Genomic DNA, 13769 nt, shown 5'->3' with positions numbered 1-13769 from the left:
CTCTAAAGTGAATTTGACCTACCATCAACAGAGACCGAGTTACAAGGGGGTGCATTTTACGGCAGGCCACCTGCCGGAAAATGCACCCCCCTCTAATTTAGGCTACAGTGGTCCTACATTAATGAGACTCATACAATCAACATGATTTGGTCTCAACTATATCATTATAAAGTGAATTTGACCTACCATCATCAGAGACCGAGTTATAAGGGGGTGCATTTTACGGCAGGCCACCTGCCGGAAAATGCACCCCCCTCTAATTTAGGCTACAGTGGTCCTACATTAATGAGACTCATACAATCAATATGATTTGGTCTCAACTATATCATTATAAAGTGAATTTGACCTACCATCATCAGAGACTGAGTTATAAGGGGGTGCATTTTACGGCAGGCCACCTGCCGGAAAATGCACCCCCCTCTAACTTAGGCTACAGTGGTCCTACATTAATGAGACTCATACAATCAACATGATTTGGTCTCAACTATATCATTATAAAGTGAATTTGACCTACCATCATCAGAGACTGAGTTATAAGGGGGTGCATTTTACGGCAGGCCACCTGCCGGAAAATGCACCCCCCTCTAATTTAGGCTACAATGGTCCTACGTTCATGAAACTCATGGAATCAACATGAATTTGTCTCAACTATGTAATTCTAAAGTGAATTTGATCTACCATCATCAGAGACTGAGTTATAAGGGGGTGCTTTTTACGGCAGGCCACCTGCCGGAAAATGCACCCCCCTCTAATTTAGGCTACAATGGTCCTACGTTCATGAAACTCGTGGAATCAACATGAATTTGTCTCAACTATGTAATTCTAAAGTGAATTTGATCTACCATCATCAGAGACTGAGTTATAAGGGGGTGCTTTTTACGGCAGGCTACCTGCCGGAAAATGCACCCCCCCTGCCGTAAAATGTACCCCCCCCTAATATTGGCTACACTGGTCCTATATTAATGAAACTCATAGAATCAACATGAAATGGTCTCCACTGTGTAACTCTAAAGTGAATTTGACCTACCATAAACAGAGATCGAGTTTCAAGGGGATGCATTTTACGGCAGGCCACCTGTCGTAAAATGCACCCCCCCCCCCTAATTTAGGCTACATTGGTACTACATTAATGAGACTCATAGAATCAACATGAAATGGTCTCATCCATGTCATTTTAAAGTGAATTTGACCTACCATCAACAGAGACCGAGTTATAAGGGGGTGCATTTTACGGCAGGCTACCTGTAGAGAAACGCACCCCTCCCCTAATATTGGCTACACTGGTGTTACACCTGTGATAAAAGGGGGCAAACTGATTAAAATGAAATATTCTCACAAAAAAACTGCTTTAGATTCACATGTTTTGTAGTCAATTCCATCCATTACTATATTTCTTAGTTTTGAAATAACAGTTTTTAGTTTGAGTTCCTAGTTTGCTTGTTTTTTTTTGTTGTTAAAAGAATAGAATACATTTACTTTTACTGCACATTTATATAAATAATAGAAATAATTGGTAATATTATTTTTTATAAAAAAAAATAAAATAAATTAAATAAATAACATCAGAACCTAAAGCAAGACGTTTACAAAAGAAAAAAAAAACAGCAACAGTGCAAGGTTAGGCAAAGTATTTACAACAATAATAACAGGAACAACAACAACAGTAAAAACAATAATTTAAAATCACAAACAATAAACATTACCAATAATAATACCAATAATACTAATAATAACCAGCCACATTAATGCATTTTATTTGCAAGCTGGACACGTATATTCTTTTTCAACTGGAGGCTTCTGGACACAGTCATGGTGGTACCATCTCTCACAGGTGTCACAGCATATCTGGAACAAATGAAAAGCAGGTCTAACTGAAAGGTGCCCATTTAAAAAATATAAATTACTATCATGCTTTACATTTTTAGTCCAAAGATTTGATGCAGTGCTCTATTGATAAGTTAAGTGCAAAGATGTTACAAAATAAATGATTGAGAATTTACTGCACTCATTTGCATGTCAGAGTTAGCATATTAAACTGCCTAAAAGGTGATTGTAACATTCTGCTTGACGCAGAGCAGGGAGGCGGACACAAACGCTGAGAAGAGCGAGATTTATTCAAGGGGATTCCATAAACAGAGTCGTAGTCACGGGCACGGGTCATAACGGGAGGGCAATCAGGACAAGAGATATAAACAGACATGACGAATAACAACAAGGTGGACTCACAGACCAGGCAGGAACAAACGGAGATTGCGGGGGAAATGAGGCATAGAAAAAAAAAACAACCGATACAGACATGGGCAATACAAGGACTATAAATACATAGAACTAGACTAGGACCAGGTGACAACACTGATGACAAGGGCGTGGCAGACGAGGGGAAACCAGGGCAACAGACAAGCTGGGCGGGATCAAGGAGCAGGGAACAACACAGACACGAGGAACAGGGAAACCAGAGTGACAGCTAGGAGAGGGGGCGTAGCCCTACGTGACAGTGAGTTTATAGGACTTGAGCGGAGTAGAGTTTAGGGAGAGGTTTGTTCCATCACTAAGTGGTGTGGAAACTGAGGCAACATGACTTAGACATACGAGCATGCGTAAACAGAAACATGTCAAGGGCCCAGAGGTAGAAGCCTAGATGCAAAGCAGTGAAAGGATGAGCCTTTTGAAAATGAAAATGTGAGAATTAGACCTTCCTTACTTGAACAGGAAGCCAGCATGGTGTTTTCAACAAGAATCACATGTTGACAAACAATATGAGCTGCAGTATTTTGAATGCTTTCTAGAAGCCAGCAAAATGTGAGTTACAGTAGTCAAGTGTAAAGATGACTAGAGCTTACTGATGTTGCTCGTATTGATTTAGCATTTCAAGAGAAAAGATCAAACTCATGAGGAGCTCCAGCAATGACACTTGAAGGTTGTGTGAGGTTGTGGGTGAGCCATCCCAGGCTACATGACCAGATAAACCCTGAAGATAGGATGAGAACCAAGCATCACAAGAAAGTGATGAAATTCACATGGAGTAGTTCACAGTATCAAAAACAGTAGACCAATCTAGTAGGATGTGAACAGAAGACAACCTCTTCCTGGCTTTGTGGGGAGGTTTTGTTATTGACAAGACAGCAATATCTGGTGAATACCCTGGTCTGTACCACAGATGGTTGACTTAAAGAAATTTGTTCCTCTCAAGATACTAATAAAACTGAGAAAAGACAGCCTGTTCCTGTTCCAAGGTCTCTGACAGAAATTTGAGAAAATGGGTCTAATTCACAGTATAACTGAACATAATTATAAATGAGTACAATTCGTAGTTTGTAGGATTTAAAGGATCCCTGAGAAAATGCTATATTATGACATTATGTACGACTAATAGCCTAATATCTCATATTTGTAGTACTAATATCTCAACAATAGTACATGCAGATCAATGTATTTAGATGTGTTGCTGCGCTTACCCAGTTTGTTTGCTCACTATCCTCCATTCCACAGTAGTGGCACAGGTTGCTCAGATTGTCTGAGATGAAAGTATTAATACATTTCCTCATTTTTACATGTCAAACATATGTCCATACAGAATGTGGTACTAATTAACTAGCATAAAACGTATATTATTTTAATAAAGAACATGCATTTCAGAGGACATAAATTTTACAGTTGTGATCAAATTTATTCAACCCCCAATGCTGCGAAGGGTTTTATGGAATTCAGTGCACATTTGTAATTGTGTTCATAATGAAATCTTACAAGGACTTGTTAAAGAACTAAATGCAACTAAGATAGCATCAATTTTTTTTGTCATAAAGTATTAAATGGCCTTTTTGTGATTTCTTCATTGACACAATTATTCAACCCCTTTACGACTACCACTCCTAAGAACAGAGGTTCATTCCAGTGTTTTCCATCAGGTATTGAAAACATCTGTGGATGTCAACGAGCAGCAATCAAGCATGATAAGCACCAATTAGGCAGATTTAAAAGGACTGTGATACTCAGCTCCTTCTAGACATCTACTGGTGTGTTTCCAAGCATGGTGAAGGCAAGAGAATGGTCCCAGAAGACAAGAGAAGAGGTTATTGCTCTTCACAAGAATGGCAATGGATATAAAAAGATTGCGAAGTTGTTAAATATTCCAAGAGACACTATCGGAAGTATCATTCGCAAGTTCAAGTTAAAGGGCACAGTGGAAACGTTACCTGGTCGTGGCAGAAAGAAGATCCTGACCGCGACTGCTGTGCGCTACCTGAAGCGTAATGTGGAGAAAAATCCCCGCGTGACTGCTAAGGAACTGAAAAAAGACCTGTCAGATGTGGGCACTGAAGTTTCAGCTCAGACAATAAGGCGCGCACTGCATAACGAAGACCTCCATGCCAGAACGCCCAGACGCACCCCCTTGCTGACTCCAAAGAACAAGAAAAGTCGACTGCAGTATGCCAAAAGTCATGTGGACAAGCCACAAAGGTTTTGGGACAGTGTACTGTGGTCAGATGAAACTAAATTAGAACTGTTTGGGACAATGGACCAGCGCTATGTTTGGAGAAGGAAGAACCAGGCTTATGAACAAAAGAACACCTTGCCTACTGTGAAGCATGGCGGGGGGTCAATTATGCTTTGGGGCTGTTTTGCTTCTAATGGTACAGGAAAGCTTCAACGTGTGCAGGGTACCATGAATTCCCTTCAGTACCAGGAGATCTTGGAGGAAAATGTGATGGAGTCAGTCACAAACCTGCGGCTTGGGAGACGTTGGACCTTCCAACAGGACAATGATCCGAAGCACACATCCAAGTCCACTAGAGCATGGTTGAACATGAAAGGCTGGAACATTCTAGAGTGGCCATCGCAATCACCAGACTTAAATCCAATTGAGAACCTCTGGTGGGACCTAAAGAAGGCAGTTGCAGTGCGCAAGCCTAAGAATGTGACTGAACTGGAGGCTTTTGCCCATGAAGAATGGGCTAAGATACCCATAGGTCGCTGCAAGACACTTGTGTCAAGCTATGCTTCACGCTTGAAAGCTGTCATAACTGGAAAAGGATGTTGTACTAAGTACTAAAAAATAATGTCACTAGGGGGTTGAATAAAACTGATAATGATGTGAGCACAGTAAAGACATTTGTGGTTATTCCATCATAAATATTATGTTATGTTTGTCTAATTTATAAGTGCCTCTTTGATATAATTGTAAATAAGATGACTGAAATGATCAAAATCAATGTCAAACTGGCCAAAACACTTTATTTCAGTGGGGGTTGAATACATTTGATCACAACTGTATGCCATTTACAGTGACCAACCACAAAGCCAACACACCAGATTCCTGGAGGAGAGTCATGGCAATGCCCAGCCTCAGCTCATTGACTGCCTCCTGAGTGGTTTGGGTGTTGACAGCCATTTCCTTCAATATGCACTCTGCAAACTAAGGACAGTTTAGATCGATCAAAATGATAAGCCTGCATTGCTAAATAATAAGGTTGACTGTTAGACAACAAAATCTTTAATACAAGTAACTAAAAGAACTTCTTGACAAATGCCACTTGACCTTCATCATCATAATTTGGGTTCAAGTGTAAAAACGGATAAAGTTCTTGTGAACTTTTAAATTAAAATTATAATGTTACAACAACTGCTGTAGTCTACTGTACACTCACGTTCAAAGCCAAGACACCACATGATGTGCCATCCTGCTGACGTGCATGAGGGAGAGTACTGCATGTCCACTTTGACACGTTACAGCCTTTCTTTCGCATGAACGCCCTTTAGTGTAATTATGACAATACAAACTCTTATTATCAAAAATTCATTTGGAATGATTTCTAGTATGTGTATGATTTATTATGATTTAAAATAACACTGTATATTAATAACTTTGCTTTGTATTTACCTTGTTGCTTCCAAGCACCTTTTAATTTTACCCTCAGACTCTCCCAATGGATCCAAAAAAAGGCATTTTTGTTCGTGTGGATAAAGTACCTGAAGTTTTGTAGAAAAAAATACTTAAATGTTCTGCAGTATTTGAAGCATACCTTTACTGAATAGCCAGTTTGTATAAGGAGAATGATTGCTGCTGCCAAATCTTTTTCCTTTTAATTTGACTTGCAGAACTTAAGTACATAACTATTATCAGCTTAACTGAAAAGACTCGATGAGCACTTATATTTGAGTTTAAAATATGGTAACTCTTACCGTCAGCATCCAGTGCTGGTGCTCATTGACAACACCCACAATAATTTTGTAATCCTTGGGGTCTATCTGTAAATGAGACCAAAGGTAGTGAATGCTGTATTTGGATATGAGATATTTACATTTGTTAACCAATGCAAAACACACCTTAATTCTGGAAAACTTCTTCATCCAGACTGCAGTCATTGCATATGTGTCGATCATTGCTGCACGACTGGTATTGTGGCTGTTATAATTCTTCACCAGCACCGCTAGGTAAGCGTTTATAACCTATGAAATATCATATTTTTACAGAATAATAAGTAAAAATGCATTTTAACAGTATATACGTGCAGGTGTGACTGCCATATCCATTCACATTTGCAAGGGTTAGTCCTGCTGATGCTGGACAACCCCACTCCACCCTTTCTACTATTGAAGAGAGCACCATAGGACCATCTCAGGACTAATACTAACCACACATGTTGGAGTAAGGTCATTAAGTGCACATTTACACATTATATCTTAAATTCTCTATCTAAAAGCTACTTTACAGCAGGGCCGGTGCCACGGGGGGCGAAAGGGGTCGTCGCCCCCTCAGGTGAGGTGTCCTGCCCCCTCAACGTAAATAATAAGACCCATTTATTTTACAACAATCGCTGCACAGCGCCCCCTCGCCCGCTCAACAATCGTCACACGCCGCCACCCCCCCGCTCAACAACTTAAATTCGCCACCCCGAAATTTTCTGACGCCCCCCACTGTATATGTCCTGGCGCTGGCACTGCTTTACAGAGTACACCAGGGAAGTGATTAATCCACATAGATTTGTCTATATCTGTTCACATATAAAAATTTGAAGAATTACCTCACTCTCGATTTCCTGGTCTGGACGGAGTCTTGCAATGTCCCAGTAAAACATTTTATATGGGCCAATCTTTGATAGTATTACATGGGCATTTTTTCCTGCCCATGCCTCATACACATCTGCAACAATTTTATATTTGTACATTACATTATTGTAATTTTTGTTTAGTTATAACTAACATAAACTCTGCAAAATAGTACCATTAAAAATATCATAGCTTATTAAGACATCATTAATTCCTAATTCACTTAGAAAAATAAATGCATCATTTAAATTATGTTAGTTGTTCTCAGCTTTAAACTGCAGACTAATGACAGTTGTTGCGATGATGTTAATCTCTAACAGGAGAAACTTCAAAAACTTACTTTTTTCAATTTGCGATTCTGGCACTGTGACACCAGTGGGCAAAGGTGGTGAGGTCACGGTAGCTGATGTATCTGGTGAGGTCACAGCAGCTGATGGAACTGGTGAGGTCACGGCGGCTGATGTATCTGGTGAGGTCACATCAGCTGATGGAACTGGTGAGGTCACGGTGGCTGAGGGAACTGGTGAGGTCACGGTGGCTGAGGGAACTGGTGAGGTCACGGTGGCTGAGGGAACTGGTGAGGTCACGGTGGCTGATGTATCTGGTGAGGTCACATCAGCTGATGGAACTGGTGAGGTCACGGTGGCTGAGGGAACTGGTGAGGTCACGGCGGCTGATGTATCTGGTGAGGTCACATCAGCTGATGGAACTGGTGAGGTCACGGTGGCTGAGGGAACTGGTGAGGTCACGGCGGCTGATGTATCTGGTGAGGTCACATCAGCTGATGGAACTGGTGAGGTCACGGTGGCTGATGGAACTGGTGAGGTCACATCAGCTGATGGATCCGGAAGCCTGTGTGGAATTCGTGGCATCTCCTCTTTGGCAGGTTTTAGGTGGTCTATATTTACTTTGAGGAAGACAGCACCATTTTTCCCCAAAAGATCAGCAGATTTTCCTTGGATTCCCGTAATTTCAAAAGGTCCAAGGAAGTTTGGGTCTAGCTTTCCTCCTTTCCTCTGCTGTTTCCTAATATTCTGCCTCCATACCTTGTCACCAACACTAAAATTAGTCTTGGGGCCACTTGACTTTAGTTTTTTTTTAGTCATGTCCTGGACTTTCTCCATATTCGCGACTGCCAGGCTTCGGAGCTCATCCATCCGTTTGATGTCCTCTGAGACTGTCTCCTCACCAATGACAGCCTCAACACTGCTGTCTACCTGTAAGCAAAATGTATGTATAGTTTCGTTTTTGTTTTGAAACATTTACTAATGAAGATAATTTAGTTGCCTACACTGTGGAAAAGGTGGTATGTAAGATTCTGGACAGAGTTTTCAAAAAGCATCATTAAACAAAGATTTTTAAATGTTAAAGAAAGTATTACACTGAACTCTCTCTGTTGTTTAAGATGTTCTTAAGACTATGATGATTTGAGAAACAGGTGCCTGATTAGTGAACAATTATTTGCTTGAAGCAAACCCTATCATTAGTATAAATATAAACAAACCCTATCATAGGTATAAACACAAAAAATAAGAAAATACTACTGTAAATGCATGTGTGTTGATGTGTTATCTTAACCATTCCCTGTGCTACTTTGTAAGGAAGTTCAATATGTACATACATCACACAATACAAAATTTGTTGGTGTTTACACTTCCTATTGTCTTCTATAGCTAACAATAGGACAATCTTGAGTATACTGTAGCTGTCGTGTTTTTCTGAACCATGTAAATAAGGAATATTCATCAACCTCATAGACCTCTGGAACCTCTGAAGGGTAGCGGGCCTCCCTTCCAAACATGAGGTAGTATGGGGAGAATTTAGTCGTGATCTGTTTTTTGGTCCGAAGACCAAACATGACAGCATCCAGGTATTCATCCCAGGTATCAGGCCTCATTCCCACCATTTTGCTCAGGGCACTGAAAACACAATTATAAAAAGAAGTTCATGAACATGTTGATACTTTGATTGAACTATGATTAAATCATGCAAAAACAAGAAAGGTGCTCCCCAACCACCACACCCCACTAACCTCTGAATTGTTCCATTCATCCTCTCCACTAAGCCATTTGTTTGAGGATGATATGGCGAACATAGGCTCCTTTTTATGCCCAGCCTGTCACAAACGCTCCTGTTAATCTGTTAATATAAAGGACATTTAAAAACACAATAAATACACTGACTGACACAAAAAATACTTATTTTAGCACAGAAAATCTCAGCCAATAAAAATTTACCGCGTTGACAAACTCTCTCCCTTGGTCTGACAGGATTCGTTTTGGTGCTCCAAATAGGTGGAAAAATTTCACAATGCAGACGGTTACCTCCTCTGCAGACTTGGACCTCAATGGATAGGCCTGTGGCCATTTAGTTAAGTAATCTATCAGTACACAGATGTACTGATTCCCTGTCTTGGTTGGGACGAGTTTCCCAATCAGGTCCATCCCTATTAGCTCAAATGGTTGTGTTACCTTTAAAAGATTTAAGAAGTTAAAGCATAAGCAATGTTGTTGTACAATCTGTATAATAACACATGGCTGTCAGACATGCTGGAATTTCAACCCTGCAGTTACATTTTAAATCAGGGAAGCTAAGCAAAGATGAATGTTCCAAAATTAGCGTAACAATTCTAAATCATTTAGCAGGTTGGTATATACTGTGTAATTCAATAATATTTACCTTACGTGTGTATATTAAGGGGAGTATATTTACCTTAATAGGGGTATAGTCCACTACCTGTTTTATGACATTTTGACTCCTCTGGCAAACCAAACATTCTGACACCTGTATAAGACAATTGTGTACATCATGCAAAACTAATGTTAGAATTAGATATATTCTTAAAATGATACAATAAACTAACTACACAGTAAGTGAATATACATATATGTTACACCTGTTAGGATTCATCATTATTTTGTTATGAAAATCACTCACCCATTTATCAATATCTGTTGACATGCCAGGCCAGTAAAACCTTTTTGAGATTGCATCTCTGGTCTTCTTTTGTCCAGTATGAGATCCTGTTGCACTGGCATGTAAATCCACAAAGATCTCATTGGCCTCTTCAGCACCACAGACCACTTTAATTTTGGTGGACTTATCTGCACCCTTTTTGTAGTACAGTGCTCCTCCTGTAGAACAAAGAATCAAATAAATTGTATTTTAAAATTGTAATAATATGGTGTAATTGTGTCTACATTGTTCAATTGGGTGTATACTTAAATGAAAACATCTGTCACTTATATGTAGGGTGGCCAGACGTCCTCTTTTTCCCGGACACTTTTGAGACCTAAAAAAATGTCCGGGGGGAATTTCAAAATTGTCCGGGATTTTGCGAAGGAAGTGTGAGTAGATCGCATGACATTAAAAAGTAGTGCATGAATGACAGGCTATCGTCCATCTGCACTCACGGTTGTATTTTGATTGACATACATGGTAGCCAATCCGACGTCTAGGGTTTGACAAACGCTACCCCCCCCCCCCCCCCCCCCCGTCCCGTCAACAATCGCCACATGCTACCCCCCTCCCCCTCCCCCCGTCAACAATCGCCACACGCCGCATAAAAATAAATTTGTAAAAGGTGTCCTCCTTTTCAGAAACCCAAATCTGGTCACCCTAAGAACTTCTATGCATAAAGTCAGAGAATAGTTTACAAACTCGAAGGATGGCCACTAACAATAGCATTTTTGCAAGCAACTGTAGCTATGTCTACAGTAAAAAATAAAATAAAATTTATGAAATTTACTCACCTTCTACTTCATATTTTGAAGATTTACGACGAAGTTCGGATTTTTCTACCTTCGAAAATCCAGCTGGGTATTCACCTTTCAGTTTGTAGTCCAAAACACTGTTGTAAAGGCTACGGTCCATGACAGTAAAGCAAGATCGACAGTTATACTATAAGGCTCTCGAAATTATCGTGTACTTGCCTAACTAGCGAACTAACTAAATGGTTGGATTCAAATTTCAGAATGCCTTAAACAAATTCTTTGATTTACAAACAGAATATTATGTTCCACAAAGGGCAAACTAAATCAAACAAGTGTATTCTGTTCGCGCATACACAGACCATATACGGACGAAGAATGACAAGTGCTGCGTCAGGTGTAGTGTTACATGAAACTTTCAGTTAGATGGGTTAAAGGGATATTACACTATTTATTAAAGCTTTGTAAGGTGAAAGCCCAAATTATGTAGTTTAATAATAATTGTAATAATTTGGTAACACCTAAGGAAAAGCAAACCAGTCATATGTTCTTATAAAGTATATCTGCCTATATTTAACATTTAAAAGATATAAATGTTAAATATAAGCAGATATATATTTAATAAGGGAGGGTGCGTTTCTCTACAGGTAGCCTGCCGTAAAATGCACCCCCTTATAACTCGGTCTCTGTTGATGGTAGGTCAAATTCACTTTAAAATGACATGGATGAGACCATTTCATGTTGATTCTATGAGTCTCATTAATGTAGTACCAATGTAGCCTAAATTAGGGGGGGGGGGTGCATTTTACGACAGGTGGCCTGCCGTAAAATGCATCCCCTTGAAACTCGATCTCTGTTTATGGTAGGTCAAATTCACTTTAGAGTTACACAGTGGAGACCATTTCATGTTGATTCTATGAGTTTCATTAATATAGGACCAGTGTAGCCAATATTAGGGGGGGGTACATTTTACGGCAGGGGGGGTGCATTTTCCGGCAGGTAGCCTGCCGTAAAAAGCACCCCCTTATAACTCAGTCTCTGATGATGGTAGATCAAATTCACTTTAGAATTACATAGTTGAGACAAATTCATGTTGATTCCACGAGTTTCATGAACGTAGGACCATTGTAGCCTAAATTAGAGGGGGGTGCATTTTCCGGCAGGTGGCCTGCCGTAAAAAGCACCCCCTTATAACTCAGTCTCTGATGATGGTAGATCAAATTCACTTTAGAATTACATAGTTGAGACAAATTCATGTTGATTCCATGAGTTTCATGAACGTAGGACCACTGTAGCCTAAATTAGAGGGGGGTGCATTTTCCGGCAGGTGGCCTGCCGTAAAATGCACCCCCTTATAACTCAGTCTCTGATGATGGTAGGTCAAATTCACTTTATAATGATATAGTTGAGACCAAATCATATTGATTGTATGAGTCTCATTAATGTAGGACCACTGTAGCCTAAATTAGAGGGGGGTGCATTTTCCGGCAGGTGGCCTGCCGTAAAATGCACCCCCTTATAACTCGGTCTCTGATGATGGTAGGTCAAATTCACTTTATAATGATATAGTTGAGACCAAATCATGTTGATTGTATGAGTCTCATTAATGTAGGACCACTGTAGCCTAAATTAGAGGGGGGTGCATTTTCCGGCAGGTGGCCTGCCGTAAAATGCACCCCCTTATAACTCAGTCTCTGATGATGGTAGGTCAAATTCACTTTATAATGATATAGTTGAGACCAAATCATGTTGATTGTATGAGTCTCATTAATGTAGGACCACTGTAGCCTAAGTTAGAGGGGGGTGCATTTTCCGGCAGGTGGCCTGCCGTAAAATGCACCCCCTTATAACTCAGTCTCTGATGATGGTAGGTCAAATTCACTTTATAATGATATAGTTGAGACCAAATCATGTTGATTGTATGAGTCTCATTAATGTAGGACCACTGTAGCCTAAGTTAGAGGGGGGTGCATTTTCCGGCAGGTGGCCTGCCGTAAAATGCACCCCCTTATAACTCAGTCTCTGATGATGGTAGGTCAAATTCACTTTATAATGATATAGTTGAGACCAAATCATATTGATTGTATGAGTCTCATTAATGTAGGACCACTGTAGCCTAAATTAGAGGGGGGTGCATTTTCCGGCAGGTGGCCTGCCGTAAAATGCACCCCCTTATAACTCGGTCTCTGATGATGGTAGGTCAAATTCACTTTATAATGATATAGTTGAGACCAAATCATGTTGATTGTATGAGTCTCATTAATGTAGGACCACTGTAGCCTAAATTAGAGGGGGGTGCATTTTCCGGCAGGTGGCCTGCCGTAAAATGCACCCCCTTATAACTCAGTCTCTGATGATGGTAGGTCAAATTCACTTTATAATGATATAGTTGAGACCAAATCATATTGATTGTATGAGTCTCATTAATGTAGGACCACTGTAGCCTAAATTAGAGGGGGGTGCATTTTCCGGCAGGTGGCCTGCCGTAAAATGCACCCCCTTATAACTCGGTCTCTGATGATGGTAGGTCAAATTCACTTTATAATGATATAGTTGAGACCAAATCATGTTGATTGTATGAGTCTCATTAATGTAGGACCACTGTAGCCTAAATTAGAGGGGGGTGCATTTTCCGGCAGGTGGCCTGCCGTAAAATGCACCCCCTTATAACTCAGTCTCTGATGATGGTAGGTCAAATTCACTTTATAATGATATAGTTGAGACCAAATCATGTTGATTGTATGAGTCTCATTAATGTAGGACCACTGTAGCCTAAATTAGAGGGGGGTGCATTTTCCGGCAGGTGGCCTGCCGTAAAATGCACCCCCTTGTAACTCGGTCTCTGTTGATGGTAGGTCAAATTCACTTTAGAGTCACACAATTGAGACCATTTCATGTTGATTCTATGAGTTTCATTAATGTAGGACCAGTGTAGCCTATATTAGGAGGGGGTGCGTTTCTCGGCAGGTAGCCTGCCGTAAAATGCACCCCCTTATAACTCAGCCTCTGTTG

The 13769-nt window shown here is 40.3% G+C and overlaps 1 protein-coding gene across 2 annotated transcripts; it reads right to left on the bottom strand.

Annotated features, from left to right (window-relative positions):
- Positions 1 to 1723: 1723 nt before the first annotated feature.
- LOC143523013 (uncharacterized) lies at positions 1724 to 11994 on the bottom strand. Of its 2 annotated transcripts, XM_077017115.1 has the most exons (16): positions 10800 to 11994; positions 9985 to 10181; positions 9760 to 9831; positions 9285 to 9518; positions 9080 to 9186; positions 8798 to 8966; positions 7388 to 8264; positions 7023 to 7141; positions 6325 to 6447; positions 6181 to 6246; positions 5879 to 5967; positions 5646 to 5751; positions 5308 to 5413; positions 3456 to 3514; positions 2841 to 2968; positions 1730 to 1845 (listed from the first exon to the last, which is right to left on the bottom strand). In XM_077017115.1, the coding sequence occupies exons 1-16, from the start codon at positions 10918 to 10920 to the stop codon at positions 1743 to 1745; spliced, it is 2676 nt and encodes an 891-aa protein (XP_076873230.1). In that variant the 5' UTR covers positions 10921 to 11994; the 3' UTR covers positions 1730 to 1742. The 2 variants fall into 2 exon arrangements, with proteins under 2 accessions (XP_076873239.1, XP_076873230.1); XM_077017124.1 differs by lacking the exon at positions 2841 to 2968 and having other exon boundaries at positions 1724 to 1845.
- Between the last annotated feature and the right edge of the window lie 1775 nt (positions 11995 to 13769).

The sequence above is a fragment of the Brachyhypopomus gauderio genome, chromosome 1 (genome assembly GCF_052324685.1).
Source record: "Brachyhypopomus gauderio isolate BG-103 chromosome 1, BGAUD_0.2, whole genome shotgun sequence".
NCBI classification, from domain to species: domain Eukaryota; kingdom Metazoa; phylum Chordata; class Actinopteri; order Gymnotiformes; family Hypopomidae; genus Brachyhypopomus; species Brachyhypopomus gauderio.
The sequence above is the reverse complement of the archived record's forward strand: the minus strand, read 5'-3'. Positions and strand labels throughout refer to the sequence as shown.